This window comes from Falco cherrug, chromosome 1 (genome assembly GCF_023634085.1).
Source record: "Falco cherrug isolate bFalChe1 chromosome 1, bFalChe1.pri, whole genome shotgun sequence".
NCBI classification, from domain to species: domain Eukaryota; kingdom Metazoa; phylum Chordata; class Aves; order Falconiformes; family Falconidae; genus Falco; species Falco cherrug.
In genome coordinates this window covers 36,485,170-36,505,400 of record NC_073697.1, presented here as the reverse complement: position 1 = coordinate 36,505,400, position 20,231 = coordinate 36,485,170, and the positions used below count along the sequence as shown (strand labels likewise).

Below are 20,231 nucleotides of genomic sequence, written 5' to 3'. Positions count from 1 at the left end.
ACTTTAATGATGTCAGAAACGCTATCCAAATTTCTTGTGTAAGGTCATAGGATTATTCAAGCTGGAAGGGACCTGAGGAGGTCCCTAGTCCAACATCCTGCTCAAAGCAGGGTCAGCTGTGTGGTCACACAGGCTGCCCGGGGCTTTGCTCAGCTGGGCCTTGAAAACCTCGAGGGAGGGAGACAGCACAACCGCTCTGCCTAACTTGTCCCACTGTTTGGCCATTCTCATGGTGCAAGTTTGTTGGGGTTTTTTATATCTAGTTGGATATTTCTGTCAATTTCACCAAAGAGCACACTGACACCTCTTCATTGTTGTTCCTGATATTTTTGGTTTGCCATGAGACTTAAAACTGTAGAACTGTTTAATTGTAATTTAAAAAAATAAAGAGTGGGTTTCTTGGGGTTTTTTACATTGGGTTTCTTTTGTTTGTTTTGCTTTTTTGTTTGTTTCAGTTTACTGGAACTGTCTAGTGGGTTGGTGACTCAGTCTGATTTTCTGTGTCTGAACTTAAGAGGATTTGTCCAAGTCTACATTGTATGATAATGTATTGAGAAAATGTTGATTTGGGTAACTCACATATGAGGGTTCTAAACAGAGCATATCCCTCTTATGTTGTGCTGTTGTCACTTGTGTGTGAGAACTTTTAAAAAAGAAATCACCTCATCCCGAAAGGTGACTGATTAATGACAGTAGTAAGATTGGCTTGATTGACAACCGTGTGAATGTATTGTCTCTTACAGAAGAGGCTCTTCTATATTGCTTTTCCTTATCCTTTTCAATGTAATAGCTTTGCAGGTTATTGAAAGGTAGCAAAATACAGTGGATTTTATTTATTTTGTATTTTTATTAGATACATTACTTGTGGATTTTTGGGCTTCTTTTGCTGATTCTGTTTTGATGTATAGCAAACAAAACTATATTGTTTACTGTCCTGTCCTGGTACATCTGCCACTTCACCCTTCTTTGGTATTTGATGGCTTATGCGTGTAGCTTCTCTTTCATACTGAAGATCGAAATACTGACATCTTTCTTCTTTTGCAGTTCTTCCCCTTGGGAGGCACTGCCTCCCCAGCCAGACATAAGTATGGACTGCCTTACTGACTTTTCTTTCTGCAGCTGCTGGCCAGCTTTTTACCCTGTTAGAGAAAACAGGCTCTCTTTCATGGGGACCGCAGAGGCCTTTAGAAGCTAGTTTCCTGACAGGCTTTTACAAAATTTTCTTTGTTAGCAGTTAAAGTGCAAGACTAGCACATAAAGGTCTTGACTTAGCAAACTGCATTCCGATTTAAACACCCATTTAATGAACTGGATAGATCACAAGTATTGTTTGCTAATATTTTTTTCTGTGTTAGATGCAGTAAGTTAAGGGCACAGTTTTCGTAAATGCAGTTATTAGCAGCTCTGTTTGAAGCCTACCAGGAGCATGCATACTTAGGGCTTGTAGAAATAGCTCCAGCTGGGAACAGCATTACTGGGGCAAGTATAACCCGAGGAAAGACTCGCCATCATTTTGAGATCAATTTTTAACAAAAATTCCATTCTTGTTACTTACATGGAGAGTCTGAATTGCCAAGACTTCTGATTTCATACCAAAAATGTTTAAAAGGACTGGACAAGTTTTGACAAGATTACAGTGCTTCAGAGAAATGCCTCTTTGCTATGCACTTTTGATGGTGGGGATGTCCTGCAGTTAGACGCGGTGCTGAAGACACTGACTTCCATTCATTGCAAACAAGAAGGATCCTCATGTATCTTTCTTTGTGTGTGTTGTATGCCAAACGATTTAAACGGTAGAATGCTACAGTCCAATGGCAAGGGTATCAGTGCATACAGAAGGGTAATGTTCCTTCTCCAGACATGTGGTCAGAAATACTGGCCGGAGTGTACCTGAGCTGGAAATGGAAAGGTCACATGAAAACTCTCTTCAGGATCTGACAGGTCTAGGCAGGTCCTTTGGAAGGTGTTCAGGACTATGGAGGCTGATCCTTGGTGCCACATTAAGAGAAAGCAGTAGGATGTCAGTTCCCAAAGTCGTCTTTGAGAGTAATGTTTTGAATGTTAGTCTCAGACAGTTTCTAGGTTGCTGGCAGCACTGTGGATCATCTGCACTAACAAAGTAAATGCCAAGGCAGTCCATTTCTTGGAGTCCAGGTGCAGCGTGTCTGCCCCTCCACTAGGTCTTGTGGTCTCGGCATGAGCGTGGTGACTTCCATACTCAAATGATACTGCATGGAGAGTGCGGAGCTAAGTGCAAGGCTGGTAAGCATAGTGGAGAGCAGACAGGTTCAGTGGAGTCTGTTCGAAGAAATTTGTGGATTATATTATAGTATTCTTGCTGGGTATTTAAAAGATGCAAAGAACCTGGCTGTACTCACGTGTGATGTGGTTTCTAGAGCGAAGCTATGAAAACAGGTTTTGATTTTCGTCATGTTTACTTCACAGCAAAACAAGTAATGTCACTAGCTGTCACAGAAAGAGTAGTCAATTTAACTAAGATTGATTTATCTGTTCAATAAATTGGTTCTTAATAATTATTGTTTCAGATCTTTTTTCCTTCTTACACCTCAGATATATGTATTGTGTTGTTATTTTTTTTAAGCATTTAGGACACATAAGAACTTACCTCACCTCAACAATTCAGTAAAATATAACTCATTATTGGCAAATACCACACAGATTTTATTTAATATCCTGCGTAGAAAAGATACGGGAATGAAGGGTCAGGGAAAGATGGGATGGAGAACACAATTGATCATAACAAATGATTTCTCCCCCACTTACCTAGTCAGGCATTGACATAAGGTACTTACGTAAATACTCTGGATTTCTGAAATCTTTTGGGAGATCAGTTGAAACTTTCAGAAACAGGTTTTAGACTGTATATGTCATTTTCATACAATGCAGCTTTTTATTACAGCTGGCTGTATCTTTGAAAAAGCTTTCAAAATGGTAGGGTTGATCAAATTGTGAAATGCAGTTTAAAAAAAGAAGACAGAAATAGGCTGTTGTAAAGCTTGAGAATGGTAATATTTCAAAATAAATGAAAATCTAATGATGGAATTTGCTTCTTAATAGCAAGAAATATGAAATGAGATTGACGTATGTGTCTTTAAAAATTGAGGCAGACAAAATATAGCACAGAAACCTGCATCCCTTATCAAGTGTGTCCATCAGCGATGGATTTATTGTGTTGTAAATGTCATTTACTTGCTGGGCTATATAAAACAAATATATGATTTTTAAATATCCATCTGTCTCGGATGATTGAAAAACAAGGATGAAGTTCCTCTGCGGGCTTTAACGAGCACACTGTTCATAGCTGATGCCTGGAGGGCCAGAAAAGCTGTCCTCAGCTGCTTAGAACATGAGGATTGATGGTAGTTTTTGTTTCTTTCTGAGGCTTTTTCCCTCTGGAGGGAACAGTAATAGAAGTTGGATATTTTCAATAGCAAAGTTATGGATTATAAATTGTAAATTTTTGGTCTCTTCCTTTTTTAATTCAAAGCATATGCTTGTTTTTACCTGCTTATCTCTACAGCTTAAAATTTGACTACTTTAAATTTTGATTGTTTAAGTCCAAAAGAAACAGCTTCATCTTTCTTTCCTTAGTCAACAGAGAACATTCCTAAAAGGAGTTTGGTCTTCGTAGAATGAAAACCCTTGCCCCCTCATAGTCCTCTGTGTAACACCACTACACAGGAAAAGGAGAATAATCCTTCCTTTATGGAAGGAAATGAAGCTGGACAGAGGACATCTTAGAAGTCCTTAGGAATCTTTAATGTCCATATGAATAAACATGAGTTCTATTTTTAAGATCTCATTCAAACATATGCATAAAATGAAGGATATTCCTGGCGTGAGACAGAATGTGAAAGGAGCAATGACTCAACTAGAAAGGTCACAAGCTTCATTTAATGTTGAAATGTAGTGACAAGAACAAATCTTGTACTAAACCTTTTCAGTGATGCTGTGTTTTAAGCCTTTCACCTTGGAGGGCACAACTTCTCTGCGGGGAAAAAGATGAAAGAGGTTTTGGGGATGGGAAAGAGATAGCTTGTTATTGCTGAACCATTAGGGGCTGTGGAAGAAGGTTCTTGGTGATTGTGGCAATGCGTTGAGTGTAGGTGTAACAGGACTGGATGAGACCAGCACGCTGGACACAAAAGACAAGGCGATGCAGCTGAAGATCACAGAGTGCGCAGGTGAGATGAGAAAGTACCAGAGGGAAGGTCTTAGTGATCGAAGTGACAGCGTTCTGGATTATGGCAATATTGCAGTGAAATAATTCATCCTCATGGCTGTTTCTGGTTTTCTTCCATTTGATTGCAGTAACTATTGGAATTGTTTGCCAAGCACTTGAAAGCATGTGCATGTGGCAGTAGTAGAATACTAGTGTATAAATAGTTAAACTACATGCATCAGCATATAGTAAATTGGCACGGTATCAATACAATATTGGATTTATTTTCAGGTATTCAGGATAGTTTGCTCTTAATTTTTATTAATTGTTAAAGTTGCATAGTCTTAGAGATCTACAAGGGAAGGAGGTCATTTAAGCTAAAAAGCAGGACCTGCTCTCCTGTGTGAATACCGTTTTACTAATCTAATACCAGTGTCTGCTATCCTGCTAGCCTCTAATTGGCAATACAGAGAAAGGTAGAAAACTCAGATGAAAAATCGATGCATCTTTTTCTCTGAAGAAGGGAAGAAATAGTCCAGGAGTCATAGACAAAGACCTGATATCTGGAGGCCCTTTTACATCTTGCAGTCAGCTCCAAAGGAGATGAAGTCTTAAGGAATTGTGCAATTTGTTCTTAATACTCATAATTTTCCAGTCAGTCATTTATAAAATCCCTTTAGAGAGAAAAATTGTGAACAGTTGTATAACTATGGTATGCTCCACTTTTTCCATGTATCCTGGGGAGAAAGCTCATAGGCCAGCAAGGTCGTGGTTACTCGATTATTATGAAGCAATTTATTATAGCCTAAGTATGCTTCTGATTAATTTTATTGTAAGTGTGTGATAATAAAAGCCTTTATCTTCACTGTGGTTTGCTGTTCTTCACTTGAAAGTCTCTTCTATTAAAAAATCACAGATTTCAATTTATCAGGCTACATTAGAAAAATCTATCTTATGGTTGTGGAATGTTCTGTATTACATGTCCAAAGGCATGTCTCTTAGGAAAAGCTTAGAGAAAATGGGGGAAAGCATCTGATACTTGACTCAGAAGCCCTTGTGTGCAAGTTCAAGGGCAGACTTAGGGGTGGTTTTTTTGTTGTTGTTGATTATTTTACTGTTTTCTAGATGTGTTATGTGAGCCGTTAAGCACCGTTTTCAAAATCTGATTGAATGCGTAGCATTGCTCCAAACCACATAGCTGTGTGCAGATGTACTCCTAATCACCTGGAGGGAGACAGGGAAAAAAATCCTGCATTTTCTGCCATCCATTTCTGCAATCCATTTTTCAGAAGGGATTTCCTGATATTCAGCTTTTGTCTAGAAGAAAGAGTTAGAAAAAATCTTGCCTCCACCTTCTGCCCCTCTAAAATAGGGTAAGCACTGGCACCATCGTAACCAAAGCACTGTAAACAAAACTGGAAATTTGAGGGAATTTAAAAGGAGAACAGAAGGTTGCATTTGAACAAAATACATAACAAGAAATGTTTACAGAAATGAGAGATGGTAATATTGATTAGAGCCAGCCAGAATTCTGAGCATTTGGAGACTTCCCACAGCCTTCATCTGCTTAAATGTTTTTCTGGGGTTGGCTGTGTCCCTAGAAGACAGTTTGTTGCACTTTTTATTTAGAATATGTCAGTTCATCTAAAGCTTTGCTCCTCCTGCAATACTTATAGCAGCTGGTGCGTTTGCTTAAGGAACGAGTCACCTTGCTGAACCTCTTGCACAGCAAGGCATCCCATGGATTGCCTCCAGTTTAAGTTGAAAAAAGGATTATTTTAATGAAGGTTTTAAGAGAAAACAAGTTTTACCTTTCTAGGCAGTAAGTGTTCTTTGTGTGAGTAGATGCAACTTGATATCTAAGATTTCAGGTGGAGAGTTGCTTCAGGAAGAAGAGGAAAACTGAAAGCAGTTGGGTCCTTTAGAGTCTCCACTCACAAGACTGGACAAGATGCTGGTCTTTTTTTCAGAAAGATAGGGGTCAGTGTCTGGTGGGCTTTGCTTACCTGGGATAGTTTTTTCTGCCTGATGCTGCAGTAGAATGATAACTGTGCCCCAGGGCTTGGTGCTTTACTTGCTCTTTGGCCTCTTCATGGGTCTTTGCTGTTATCATAACAGTGTTCTGAACAACTAAATCACAATAAAATATTTTAAATGGCTGAGTTTAACATGAAGTGAGTCAACCAGCATACAAATCAGTTATATTTTCTTTCTTTTTAAATTTGTGTGGAGTCTCATTTATGATATAGCAACCCATATGGTACATTTGAAGATAAACACACTGAACAGGTGCTTTTTTGTTGGCTTGGAGGTCTGTGTCACTGCAGTCTTTGTTTGAGAATGAATTACTGTGGATAATGCTCTACAGTTGAAATACCATGCTAAATACATGCTAATGACAATACAGGCTGCAGTATGTAGAAATGTGTCTGTTGTGCAGAGAAAGAATGAAAGTTACGGGCATTTGAAAGCAGTTGATGGCAGCTTCTTGGAGTTGAAGCAGGGTCTCGGAGTCAGCTGGTCATTGATTAGACCAGTCTTAAGTACTTGACCTAAACTGACTACCCTGTATGATGTACAATATTTGTCTTTTCTGGATTTGTTGTTACATTCCGTTAAGAAGGGCAGGCCAGGATCCGTGCAGGCAAGGAAAGCGTGTGGTCTCTTGTGGTTTCTGGTTTCCTGGGAACTAGAGAAATTGCACTTTGATGCCAACAGAGAAAGCCACTTAATTAACAAGCAGCAGAAACTCCTGAAAAGATGCAGTGGAGATAGTTGCTTTTATGTTCTTCTGTTTATGTTCTGTCCCTGCTTGATCGCTTTGGCTTTCTTCTACGGAAAATGTTGATTATTCTAGTTGTAATAAGCTTGTAATTGATTCTTGCTGTTCTAAGTTTAAAAGCCTTTCTGTCATCTTTGGTGTAAGGTGTAAGGAGAGGATCTAGGAGGCTCTGGATCATACTTCTGTCTTATCCAGGGTCCTCTAGCAAGTTTTTTATTATTCTGCAGCAAGCAGCTACAAATGTGGTTTGGTGTTTTGTTTTAATTGCACAGGCTATTAGTGCCTACATATTTCTGTTTCTGCAGCATGGGAGACACTAAAATATAACATCACCTGAGGTAATACAGCAGCTTCATTTATGATTCAGTGTAGGAATATTTGCGTTACTTGAAAATTACTGCAATCTTAACGATAAGAGGCTATTTTGCCTGCTTTTAAACTAGCCTTAAGTTACAAAGTTAGGCAGCCTCTACTTAATACCATAAATACTGGAATAAACAGATATTAATCTGAGCCTTTCTATTTTAGATCTCCTTAATTACTATCCCAGATTACGTGTTCCTCTCCAGAGCTGCAAGAAGAGGTGCATTGCTTGTGGCTACCTCCACAAAGCTCTTGGGCATCTCTTAAGTGGGGGTTTTGAGTGATGTGGATCTCTGACAAGACTACTTTCACACAGCATGACTGTTGGACTACAAGTGGGACTTGTATGGAATGTAGCAGTATGGAATGGATGGAGGGGATGTGTAAAAACTGAGTAAGGGTTGAATCTCAGGCAACAACAAAGGCAAGTTGGAATTGATTTGATACTCCACACACACTGAGTACCGGTAAAAATGAGGACAATAAAAGACTGCTGGTTTTGACAGTAATTTGTTCCGAAGCACTCAGTGTCTTTATTTTTACTTGCTTCCAGTCAGGTAGAATCTAACTGTGAAATTGCCTGTCATGCAGGAATTTGAGAAGTACTGCACCTCTCCTAAGGAAGCACCATGTAAGATAGACCATGTTCCCACTGTCCTTCTTATACTCTTAAATCTCACTGAAGGTGAGAGAGACAGAGAAGTTTGCAAGTTTTGGGTGGCCAGTGGCATCCCCGATAAGAGAGTGGATCTGGCACAAAGCACACTGGCCCAGGTCTCCTGGTAGTCTCTGCTGTTGATGAAGGTAACTGAACTTTGCTAAGCAAAGTTGCTTAGTCTGGACCAGATGCATATGAGTGTGACCATTACATTTATAGAAGATCCAGACTCCTCCAGGAGGAGGAACATATACAGCAGTAGGTTGTGGGAGAGTGGGGACATCAGAAAAGGGAGCGTAGGAGCAAGGGCGGGGGGTAAAGCAGAAGCAGCACCTGCAGCAGGATTGTGTTGCTCTGCAGGAGCTGAAGTGATAAGTGCATAGCAAGGCCGAAGAGGGTGACAGAAGCATCATTAGTTCAGACAAATTGCCCTTGCAAGTGAAAGCTAATATCGCAACAGAATAATTTCATTTAAATGGGATACTTAGATGGGTATCATACTGGCTAACCTAAATATGGATATGTATCTTTAAACAAGGTACTCTGCAGGTAAACAGGTAAAACTTGGGATTTATGGCATTCCCCTGTTAGGTAAATAGCTGGGCAATCAAGTTATTTCAACTGAAAATAAGTATTCTCACATTGTTAAAAATTTGAATATTGGAGTGAGTTACTTACATTTACAGATACACCACCAAAAAAAAAAGGGAAGGACAAGGGGTGGAAGCGGTCTCCATGTGATTTATTACCTGAGGGCTTCCATAGCTTAATACAGCTTTATATGCGATGACCTTGTGAGCTGCTGGCTGCAGACCATGGCAGTTGCAGCAATAGCCTGAAGTCACTGTCCTAGATGAATGCTACTGCTGTGACAAAGTAGACAGTATCTTTACAAAAATCAAAGAGGACAGGAAGAGCTAGTTGGTCTCTTTGCCCAAGGAACTCTTACAGCAACAGTAACTATTTCAAAAATAAAGTTGAGAAACAGAGCCTTGCCTTCCTCAGTGTCTTTCTTCTACTCACCAGTTCAAACACCAGCAGAGATGACCTCAGATGCTTGTGAATATTGTTACCTAGTCATGAGTCTAAAAATTAACAATTTGTTTTTATAATGTTCTTGAATCAGCGATAGACTCGTGTAGATTAATGCAAATCACTCAGAACTTTAATGCTAAATTGACAAACTCCTTCATAACAGCAGAACATCAAGCTGTTGCCAGATTCACATTTTTGCAAACAGTTCCTCTCCTTTGTTATGTGCCCTTTGTAATTTTAAACATGCCACTTGCTTTTCTATAAGCAACGCATTCAAACTCCAGAATGTCAACCCTAAAATAGAAGAAAATTGTTGATCTTAGTCCCCCAAGTTGTTTTACCTCAGCTAACTCAGGTAATTTTGGGGCTCAGAGATACTGCTACATTATTATTTGTTTTCAGTGGGCTGAGTTGATATGAATGACTGTGGTCTGCTGGTATCTATTGAAAACTAAGTTACTTCTGTAATTGTAGAAGTGTAACTACTAGTGTTTGTCCTGTTTTGCCTTACCAGAGAGGACGTAAGGAATCAGTGGGAATAAGGATTTTCTTGAGAGCTGGTGACTAGTACTTTTATTACAGGTATCTATCTCTGACAGAACAGTTCCCTTAGCTACTTGGGAACTGAGAGAAATCGGACAAGAAAAAGCAAGCTGGATAAAGGATGGTGCAGGGTAGTGACTAGTGCATCGCATATCTGTCAGCTTGACAGCTGCTGTGAAATCTAGGAAACAAGTGAAGGGGGAAGTTGCCTTGCTTTGTTTTATTTTAAAAAAATATATTTTTTTTTCATTCTTCAGGTGTAGGTGGGAATACATTACACAGCAATATAAAACTATGCTGAACGTGCATTCCTCCAAAGCTGCCTGTGGCCCTTGCACCTTGGTTAAACTTCAGTTATGTATTTTTTTTATGAATAGAATATATACACAAACACACACACATATATATATATAAATTAAGCATATAGTGTAATGCTTGCTTGTTTTGATGACCAAAGTTCTTTTTAATTGTTTGGGGGTTTCTTTGTGGCTCATAAGTGGCTTCTGACTAAGTTTTGTGTTGAACATTCCAAAAAGTAGACTGATGTTGTCAGGTAGGATTACTTGCTTGTTGGAGATGAAATCACAGTAATGTGTGTGTGGTACAAAACTGTAGTCGAGTTAGTTCTGTCTACCAAAACTTATCCCAGGTTGGCATAACACAACTTACACATCTTTAGCCCTAATAGGTATGATGTAGGTCTTGTTTAAGTATGTTTAGTTTCCCCTAGAACATTTACTGGAGCAAAAATCTGCTATGGAGTGAAGGCATTGGTTGCATAATGGACTTCCATGTTGTCAGTGTATCTGTCAAAACTGAGGGCAACTATGAACATAAGAACTTAACTTAAAGATATGTTTTCTTGGAAATGCTAGTGACAAATATACCATCAACAGGATGTTTTTTCACTTGAGTTGCACAAAGCATGCAATTACAGTGATTTAGCAGTCTGTTATTTTTGCAAACTTATTTATAAACTTCAAATTTTCTCTACAATTTAGTGTGAAATTCTGTTTCTCTCTGTGTTTCTACAGTTCCTGTAAATGCTCTGTTCTAAGTTACACAAGTTTTAAAAGTCACTGTAGGAGCTACAGAGCACAGAAGTATGCACTCTATCACCTTTGGAGTGCCTCTGAAATACGCTGAGAGACAAAGCCAAAGCAAGAGAGAGGCACTGTGACAGCAAATGCCCCTTTCGAGCCAGGTGGCTTGAATGCCACGGCTCATGTACGATAAAAGAATTTTCCTGCTCCAACTTCTGCCTTAATTTGAATCAATGCAGTTGCCTTGTGATGAAATTGTTTGATGAAAGGTTTTGTAAAACATGACTTGAAGACAGTGCTGCATGTGGAGCTCAAAACAGACTTCTTGTGCAAGGTTTACAAGGGCTTTTTAATTCTTTTCTGAAGCGATGGAATGTTTATCCTTGTTTGAGAAGCTGTGTTTTTCCATCTCTGTGTGCTTTTGGTCTTGCTTTTCCCTCTGTGGCTGGGCCTGCAGCAGCTGCAACTTCTGATTGCTTGGATGGAGGTTACCACAGGTGGTGAAAGTGAAAGGTGTGCAATCTTACAGAGTCCCTTTGACCGTCACCCAACTGTGCTGTGGGAATCATTGCTTATTTTATTTGTTCTGGAGTTAGTGGGTATCCAGGGTGATATTTATTCAGAAATGCATTGTTGGATGAATTATTTTTCTTTTTTGTCTGTGTTTGATCTTTATACTGAAGTTTTCCAGGTTTTTAGTCGTAAAAGTGTTGTGGAGTCTTTTTCTATCATGTGGCACAAAAATAGTTTCAGGACTAAGTAATTCAGTGTGGCACTTTGGTTTTTTCCATCTATGCCCTGAACTGTAACCTGGTAAGTAAGACCCACACATAATGATTCAAAGTAAGCCAAAACATACTACATGTTGAGGGTTATTAGATAGTAGAGCAGAATCATGCTAGAAGCATGCTGAGAACAGACATTATTTTAGTATCTTCCCTGCATGAGTCTAGTCAAAAAGGAAATCTGTGAATCCAGCTTGTAGTCCTTTTTCTTTGTTGGTTATTTTTTTTAAACAAGGTAACTGAGTAAATTAAAATGATCCCCTCCTGTTTACTTCGATAATTGAAAATACTAGGCTGTGTATCGTTCCTCTTGAGTGGCTTTTTTCTCTGATAAACTAGGAGTGTGGCTGCACTAAGTTGAGGCAAACAAAGCAAAATAAATATGTTGAAATCCTTGCTAAACTGATAGCTGTGTGGTCTCTGTTGGAGTGTCTGTGACAGGTTCTATTCCAAATGATTCTGTTTTGCATAGAAGAGGAACTTGCATCAGGGGAGCTCTGAGAGCTATTGATTGATCCTTAGTTAAAAGTCCTTGAACTCTTCCTTGTGGCAGAAGAACATACATTGTATTTGCCTTTCATGGTAAGTGCAGTGGGGTAGATGCAGCCAAGAGTTAAGAAAGGTAAAAGCTGGACTGGATAAAAATAGAACTACCTAGGGTTTGGACTCCTAGGTTACTAAAACATTAAATTGTATCAGGTTTTGTAGGTGTTTTTTTTCATGAGGAATACCACAATATTACAATGCTGAGTATCTCTTTAATCAGGTGGGTATGAACGTGTATATTCTGAGTGTGTGAGGGGTTTTTTTAACTTCCTTTTGCATCCTTGGGTAATGAAAATACTACTGGATTCTACTTTATTGTTCCCCTTTTCATTTTTTGCGCTTCATTGATTTTTTTTGTCTAGATGAGCAAGTCGCTTTTATGGACGTTGCTTTGAATTAGCAAATGTTTTTCAGTGTGCTGGTCTTCCATTTTAGAAATGAAGCAAATTCACTTTTTTAATATCAATTTGTACTTCAGACATTATTTCATAGGGAGTTTTAGGGAGTTGCCAGTCTCAAACTGGTTGACTAAAGAAAAGCAGATCATGCAACTTTCATATTTGCAGGGGTTTTGCCACCTACAACTCCAGTCCTCCTACTGGTTGACCAATCTTGCAGCCCTATGAAGACCTCTTCCAGTTTTTCCTTTCACTTTATATAATTTAGAAACATGTTTCAAAAGAGATACGGTTATGTTCTCTATACCTTTAATTGCATTCCTCTCTTTTGCAAAAAGGAATGACCTAATTTGCAAAAAGGATACCAAATACCACCTCATTTTTTTCTTTTTTTTTTTTTTTTTTTTTATATGTCAGGGATTGACTGTATTTATATCATCTCACTGTTTCCGATACACCCATTGCAGTGACTCATGCATAATACGCTAAGGAGTGAGAAGAACATTAAAAAAATAAAGCAGCATGCACTGAACTTGAGCTAGAAAAGCTGACAGGAAATCCTAGATCTAGCCCTATAGAAAAATAGAAATAATCTGTGGAGAAAACATCTTTTTTATATTACTCTATGTAAACGTCTTAGTGTCTGTCCTTTATAAAGATGTAGTGAGATTTTGTTCTTTGTCTTCAGATGTGAGAGAATTTGCAGATTAGTTGGATTTTTTTGCTCCTGTCCCCTCATTTTTGGACAACCTAGAAGTGCAGTGTGCAGATGTATGTCACGCTTACTTCTTCCAAGCTCTCCCTTTACCTTGTTGTCATTGAATTATCTCTTCCAAAGTTTTTCAAATAATTTTATCTTGTTTTTCCACTTTAGAAAGGTTGTTGTGGTTTTATTTTTTTATTTCATATGCACGCCTTCCAGTTTGACTGTTAATGTGGTATGAAATTTGATACTACATTTTTAGCTGAGTCAAATTTTTAATGTGAGGCACACTGATTCAAAATTACTTCAATTTTTTTGGTATATCATTAAATTTATTTTTAAAAAAAGGGGGGGTGGTTATAATTCATAGATGAGAAGCAGCTCTGGAAATACCCAGCTAAGGCATTGTGGCTTATATGATGACCAAAATAGGTCTTTGATTGTGGTTTGACTTTGCTTTTTTTACAGAGAGTATTTGAAAAAACCTTTGTCTCTGTTATCTCTGGAGAAATTAATAATGTCCAGAAGCTGTATTCTGCACCACACACTTAAACACTGCTAGTTCTTTTTGTAAAAATGCACATAAAGTGCTGAGATGGACTTAATTTCTTCATAGCATCCCATATGATGCTGTGTTGTAGATTTGTGACCAGGGTGGGGAGGGAGGAGTGAGCAGCCGTGTGGTGCTGAGCTGCCTGCAGGGGTTAACCCACAACTAATGCCTTCTATCATATTGGTCCTAGGTACATAAAAATTGGAGGAAAGTGGTGAATGAGTGTGTCTGTGAGTTTGTGTATAATTTTCTTGGTTTTTTGCAATATTTTCCAAGGCCTGCAAAACAGAATAGATTTAATATCTGGAAGGGAACAGCAAATAAATGCATTATAAGGCAAATCGTACATAACAGTTATATTGGGGCTAAATGTAATGCAAGGTAAGTCATAGCTCTGACATTACTTTGAAAACTGTTACGTTTCAGTGCAAGAACTAAGTGGAAGCTCGTAACTGTTTTATAGGCGGTGGAAGTGGAATGAAAGGGTATTTAATTTCATACAGATCAGGGGCATAAGAAGTTCCTGCCTGATTGAGACTAGTGATCCAGGATGGTGTCTGAGAGTGACAGCATGTAAACCTGGCTGTTTTATACACTCCCTTCCCTTTGGACTCTTCCAATCCACAGCTGTTGAATTAGAGTTTCAGAAGGTACCTCCCTGCCCAGTCCTTTTATGTCATCCGTCACGCTGTTTCATGCATTGTGCAACTGTTTGTACCATTCTCTCCACAGCCTCCTGTTGAGCATATTCCAGGAGATCACTGTGTAAAGAATATTTTTTTGGTTGATTTATCAATTTTGTCAAGTGCCTCCAGTTCTTGTATTTAGGGTAAACAGTGGGTTTCCATTCAATTTATCCATCACCTTCACGATTTTCTCAACATCAATTGTATACCGCTCAGCCATCACATCTCCCAGCTGCAGAGCCTTAAAATGAAAGGCCAGCCATGCTGGTCTCTTATCTCAAAGCATCTGTCTACCTTCTCTTTCAGTCCAGTTGCCCTACTCTGTGCCGCCTTCAACTCCTTTTTGAGATGGCACTTACTGAAGACATGAATGCCTCAAAATTTTATGCAGTCAAAATGATGCTCTCTTTAAACATCCTTCCTGATGATGCCCACCATTTTGTTGGCTTTTATAGCTGCCTCCACACTTTGAGCAGGAATTAGATGTGAGTTGGTAAGAGCTGAGTCCTCAGCACTGTTCTGACAGTTGAGTGATAAAGCATTCCTTTTGATTTCCAGGGTAAGTGTGAGATGATGCTGCTCTCAAAAGTCCTCTCAGGGCTTAATTTAGATCCATGGCAGCCTTCTACCTCCTTGCAAAATGTGACTTTTCACATGCTCTTATCCTTCCCTTTCTCACTCTGGCTCAAACTCTAGTTCCTCAAAAAATGGTGATGGAGGAACAAAATAATGTAATGCTTCTGCATTTTGTACATCTTCCCTATTTAAACAAGAACAAGCAGAAAGGTCAGAAAGTTTCTTGAATAAACTCTTATTATTTTGAATTGGAGCCAGTCTGACTCCCATGTTAACCTAGACATATTTTATATTGGATTTTTCTTTATTTCTGAAGTTTTATTATGTAGAATTATATGTGAGGAAAATACTGTAATGCATTAGTAAGTAATGTGTGGTTTAGTTAAACGCTGACATGGGTCAGCGTTGCGCCCTTGCCACAGTAAAGGCAAACTGCATGATGGGTTACACTAGGGAGAGCTTAGCCACCAGGCAAAGAGATGCGGTTTCTTTCCAGACACACAGCATTAACAAACCTGTGTCTGGTTTCTCCTCCTGCACTGCCCAGTACAGGAGAGATGTTAACAAATGGGGAGGACCTAGCAAAGACCTGCTAGGGAAGTTACAGGGCTGCAGGACATGACACGGTCATGGAAAGGGTAGAGGAGCTCGGCTTCCTTTGGCTGGAGAAAAGTCTAACAGGGAATCTAATTGCATCTTTTCACACTCAAAAGAGAGATTAGAGAGAAGATGGAAATAAAGTCTTCTGAGGGGTGCACGCTGAAAGGGCAAGAGGCAGTCATCACTAGGTATGACATGAGAAACTTCTACTGAGGTATGAGGAAAAATACCTTCACTGTGAGACGGATTGAACAACTGGAACAAGTTGTTCAGAAAAACTGGAGGTTTTCAGGGTGTGACTAGATGAACCTCTGAGAAACCGGGTATAACTGTGAAGCTATCCCAGCCTCCTCTAGGTTTGAATAGGTGACACCCTTCCGATGTCAATTTTTTGTTTGATTCTGTATTTGTGACTAGGTAGTGAGGTGTTGCTAAAATGTGTGCATTGTTCTCTTCAGATTTTGGTGTGATCTAACATCTGGCCTGTTCACAAATAGATAATTTTAGCAGGAGATCTTTCCCTGTTGTCCTCTTGGAGAGTAGTATTGGAAAAAGCAGTGACTGTATGTTTTGGGGAGCGTTCATGGGTGGGGCTGTTGTACTCTGGAGACTTCACACTTGGACTCTTCAGAGCCTTTCTGTCCAAAAAGTTTGTTCCAAAATCACCCACCCTTGTTCTAACTCCACCAATGTCACTCATTGCTGAAAACACCAAGCAGTTTTCAAAATCCTAGCCTTTCTTCTCAGGGAGAACTTCAGACCTCTTGATGGGGAGGCAGGGAGGAGTGTTCTCAAACGGTATAAGTTGTTTTAAACAAGGATGCAGGAGGTATCGGTGCCAGTGCCTGTGGCAGCTCTCTTCAGCCCCAGCACAGCTTCCCAGGCGGGTCTGTCTGTGTGGCCATGTAGCAGATCGGATCAGGGCTGCATCTCATTTTTGCCTGCTGTCCCCAGTGCCTTCAGCTTACCTCATGGCTCTAAGTAAACAGTGCTGCTGTTGCGGCAAAGGGAGCAAAGCTTGGTGGGAGCAAGTCGGGGGAGGGGGGTTCGGGGGGGGTGAAGGGTAGGGATTAGACGTGGCTTGAGACTGCTGCAGGTGTCCATGCCAGATTACACGTAGTCACGGCATGCTTTCCCAGTGCAGAAACATGTTGAGGCTGTATCTAGCAACCACTGAGACCCTACAGAAGTCTCAGCAGCCGGTACACATAGCCTCAGAAACACCCTGTGTCCAGGAGTGGCCCCAAGGAGACTGTGCTCTGTGTTGCGGTGTTGGCTGCCTCTGCACCACCCTGTCCTTCATGAGTGCTTCATCAGTGCTCCCTGCATGTTAGTTTGGTGTGCAGCCTGAACTATGTTCAAGTTAACATGTCCTACGTGGGTATTTGGTCTTTGGGAACGCTTTGGGCATTAGGCCATTTCCAGGACCTGCTCATCAAGGTAAGTGTGGTCAATGGCTGGTGATGCTCTCCAGCAGCCAGTTGCTTTTGTTAAAAGTGTGCGTTGAGCCCCTTAACAGAGACTTCTCCCTTCTTGCTTAACATATACTTAGTACCAACTAAATATGCATTAGTACCAACTAAATATGCATTAATGTTCTGGATTTAAATAAATAAAGGGTCATCAATTTGTATGATCTACTGCTGTTTCTCTCTGTGTGTATATAGGATGAACAAGAAGCCAACAGACCCATGCCAAACAAAGGAGACCATGGACTAGGAAATGAGAAGTTCAAACCTGTGGTACCTTGGCCTCATGTTGAAGGTGTGGAAGTGGACTTGGAATCCATTCGAAGGAAAAATAAGGCCAAAAATGAACTAAATCATCATGGTGGTGGTGATAACAAACAGCAAAACATCATCCAGAGGCAGTATCTCACATTTAAGCCTCAGACATTTGTTTACCGAGATCCTGTTTTACGACCTGGAGTCCTTGGTAATTTTGAACCCAAAGAGCCTGAGCCTCATGGAGTTGTTGGTGGTCCTGGAGAGGAAGCGAAGCCATACGTTTTAGGACCAGATTACAAAGAATCCATTCAAGCCAGCATTAAAGAGTTTGGGTTTAATATGGTTGCAAGTGATATGATCTCACTAGATCGGAGCGTTAATGACTTGCGTCAAGAAGAGTAAGCAAACTTTTTGTTTTCTTTTAGTTCTCTTTTTATGGGATTTAGTTATTTTCTTTCCATATATCTTAATAGATGCTTAAAATAATACTAATTAGGGCAAATACTTAAAGCTTCTTGTCCTGACAGGCAAGAGTACTGTACTATGCCATATGGTTCCATATATTATTCTTAATGCTGTTGCCATTATTACTTTCATGAATACTTAATCTATATTGATTTATCTCTGACATCATCTGTTTTAGTGTCTAATTGCATGCATTTGTAATTTCCAGGTCCAGCCACAGTCTTCATTGTCATACCTTCTTTTCTTAATCCATAACTTCTTAAGATACGTCTTTAAGAAAGAATTCTTTTCTTTCTTAGAAATTCCTATACTAGTTATTCAGTTTTGGTTTCACGCCAGTGCTTTAAAAATTAAAACTAACTAACTAAACAGAGAACAGAAACAAAGAAATATTGTTCCCTTTACATAACTCTGCTTAATTACCTGTATTAAGAGAAATACAGATCTGCCATAGTGATGTTTGGGGTTTGGAGCTGACAGGAGAGTAGTCTTTTGTCATCAAGAAGGAAGCAATCTTAGAAAAAACATTTTTTATTTCCTGGGAGGGTGTCTACTTTGGTGTGGGGAAATTCTGGGAAGTTACTAACATTTGCTCAATGATTACTAATAAGTTTACATAGTCTGTTCTGATCTTTGGTATATGCTGGAGCCAAATTTGCTCTCAGGCTAATCTGCATTTGATATAATTTTCCTTGTTAAATCTCAGCTAAGGACATGTCTCTGAGCAAACTGATTGATTGGCAAGTTTTTTTGGGGTTGTTTTTTTGTTGCTGTTGAGGTGGGGAGGGGTGGTTCTTGGTGGGTGGTTTTTTTTGTTTCTTTGGTTTTTTTGCATTTGGAGGGGGAGGGTATATGAATTTAGATATGGAACGTGGTATGTGCCAGTTTTCACTTCCCCATCATCCCTAGCAATGGAGCATGCCAGTCCCTGGATTGGGTGCCAACCTCTGGGTTGTATGTTTCCAGCTGTGGCAGCTGATCTGTTTGGTTGGTCACTGGCTGGTTACTGAGACTTTGCTGTGGTCTTTCATAGTGAGTGTTTTTCCATTTTGCAAGGTAGGAGAGAACTGGCCAGCTGTGAGTGATTCATGCCTGTGCATGTACAGCTGCTTGAATTTACTACCCAGTTGTGTACTCACTGAAAGTGAACAAAGTGCACGGAGAACAGCATTTCCCTTCCTGCGTGCCGTATTCCTCGGGTGACTTACTAAAGATTTCCACTTGCTGGCCGTTGGAGGAGAGGACCATGCCTGTCTGCTGCTGGTGGCAAGGAAGCATCGGCTGTCCTGGGGTTCACTTCAGTTTTCTTTCTTCACTGTGGTCAGCAGTTGGACCTCTGTGCTAATGAGACTTTTCTGAAGGGGAAGAAACAATCTGGGTAACCTGTGTAGGTCAGAGTTTTCTTTGTTATAGGAGGTTATTTCCTAGCCATTGCTGCTTCTGCTGAGGCATTTGCAGCCACTGTGGGTGGCCTGTTTTGTAGGAGGCAATGGGACTGAGGACACTCACAAAGAAAATCAATTTCCCTGTCGGATGTCGTGATGAACTGAGTAGAGGGGAGCCGATGCCAGGAGTTCATGTGAGCAGAGCTCACTTTGGCCCTGCCTTCCCTAGAGGGAGGGGGGGAAGGAGGTGGGAGCACACTCCCCTCCTTGCTGTCTGCTCCGTGAGGACAGCAAAGCAGAAATGGCAGCACTGCTGCATGCAGGTGAGACTGGGCTGCTTCTGCCCAGGCCGGTAGCCATATCTTCGGCAGTAGAGCTCAAGTACTCTCTCTCCCCCTCCATTCTTCCCAAGGTGGAGTGCATCAGAGGGCATACGTATCTGCCAAATGGTTCTGTACCTATGGCTTCCTGAAGTATTTTTAGCATAATCTCAGTTTGTCTTTACATCTGTTCTGAAGAAGAGTAATAAATAGAAATTCCCAAACAAGAATTAAATATTTTGCATACTTTGAGGAATAGGAGGGGCAGCCATGTGACTGATCAGAGTAGAAAATATTAATTTTAAAAACATTTCCTCCAAACACATTTGCAGGTAAGTCTTCTGTGGAGGTCTTCTGTGGAGGTCAAAGCCAGGTGCTCAAATCAAACTTAGGTTTTATTATTTCATTTTTTAAGCAAGCAAACAAAACTGCATAAAAACCAATGTGAACAAAAGGCATCTTTCAGACAACTTTATATCAAATATTTTATGTGTTGAATACTTGGGATGCTTACAATTGCCCTGGATGGGTTAAAGGTTTATAGCTTCCATGTGTCTCCTGGGAGCAGCAGACAAGGGAGGAAGCAAGGTCAGACTGGCTGATACTTCAGCATACTCAACTTCCCTGCTCATTCCCTGATACTGGTGAGAAATGCAGCAAAAGGTAGCAGATTGCCTGTTGGACGTGCTGTTTATTTTCCTCCTGCTGATCTGTTTATAAAGTCCAGAAACCATTTTGGTTGATAAGGCTGATCAACTTTCAGTTTTATCCTGCCAAAGAGCAATATGATAATCTTTTTTTGGTTAACAGCATCTTGGCATTGCTAATTGAGGAAGATCATTCAATTAAAGACCGGGTTATTCATTCATAGACATTTAAA

General features: G+C 40.0%; 1 protein-coding gene across 2 annotated transcripts in view; it reads left to right on the top strand.

Moving 5' to 3' along the window:
• Positions 1-20,231, top strand: part of GALNT7 (polypeptide N-acetylgalactosaminyltransferase 7) — a 74,017-nt gene that overhangs the window by 14,582 nt on the left and 39,204 nt on the right. For both annotated transcript variants that reach the window (XM_055702864.1, XM_055702858.1), the window contains exon 2: positions 17,122-17,579. In XM_055702864.1, coding sequence (XP_055558839.1) covers positions 17,122-17,579 — 458 coding nt within the window. The remainder of the gene's footprint in view (positions 1-17,121; positions 17,580-20,231) is intronic.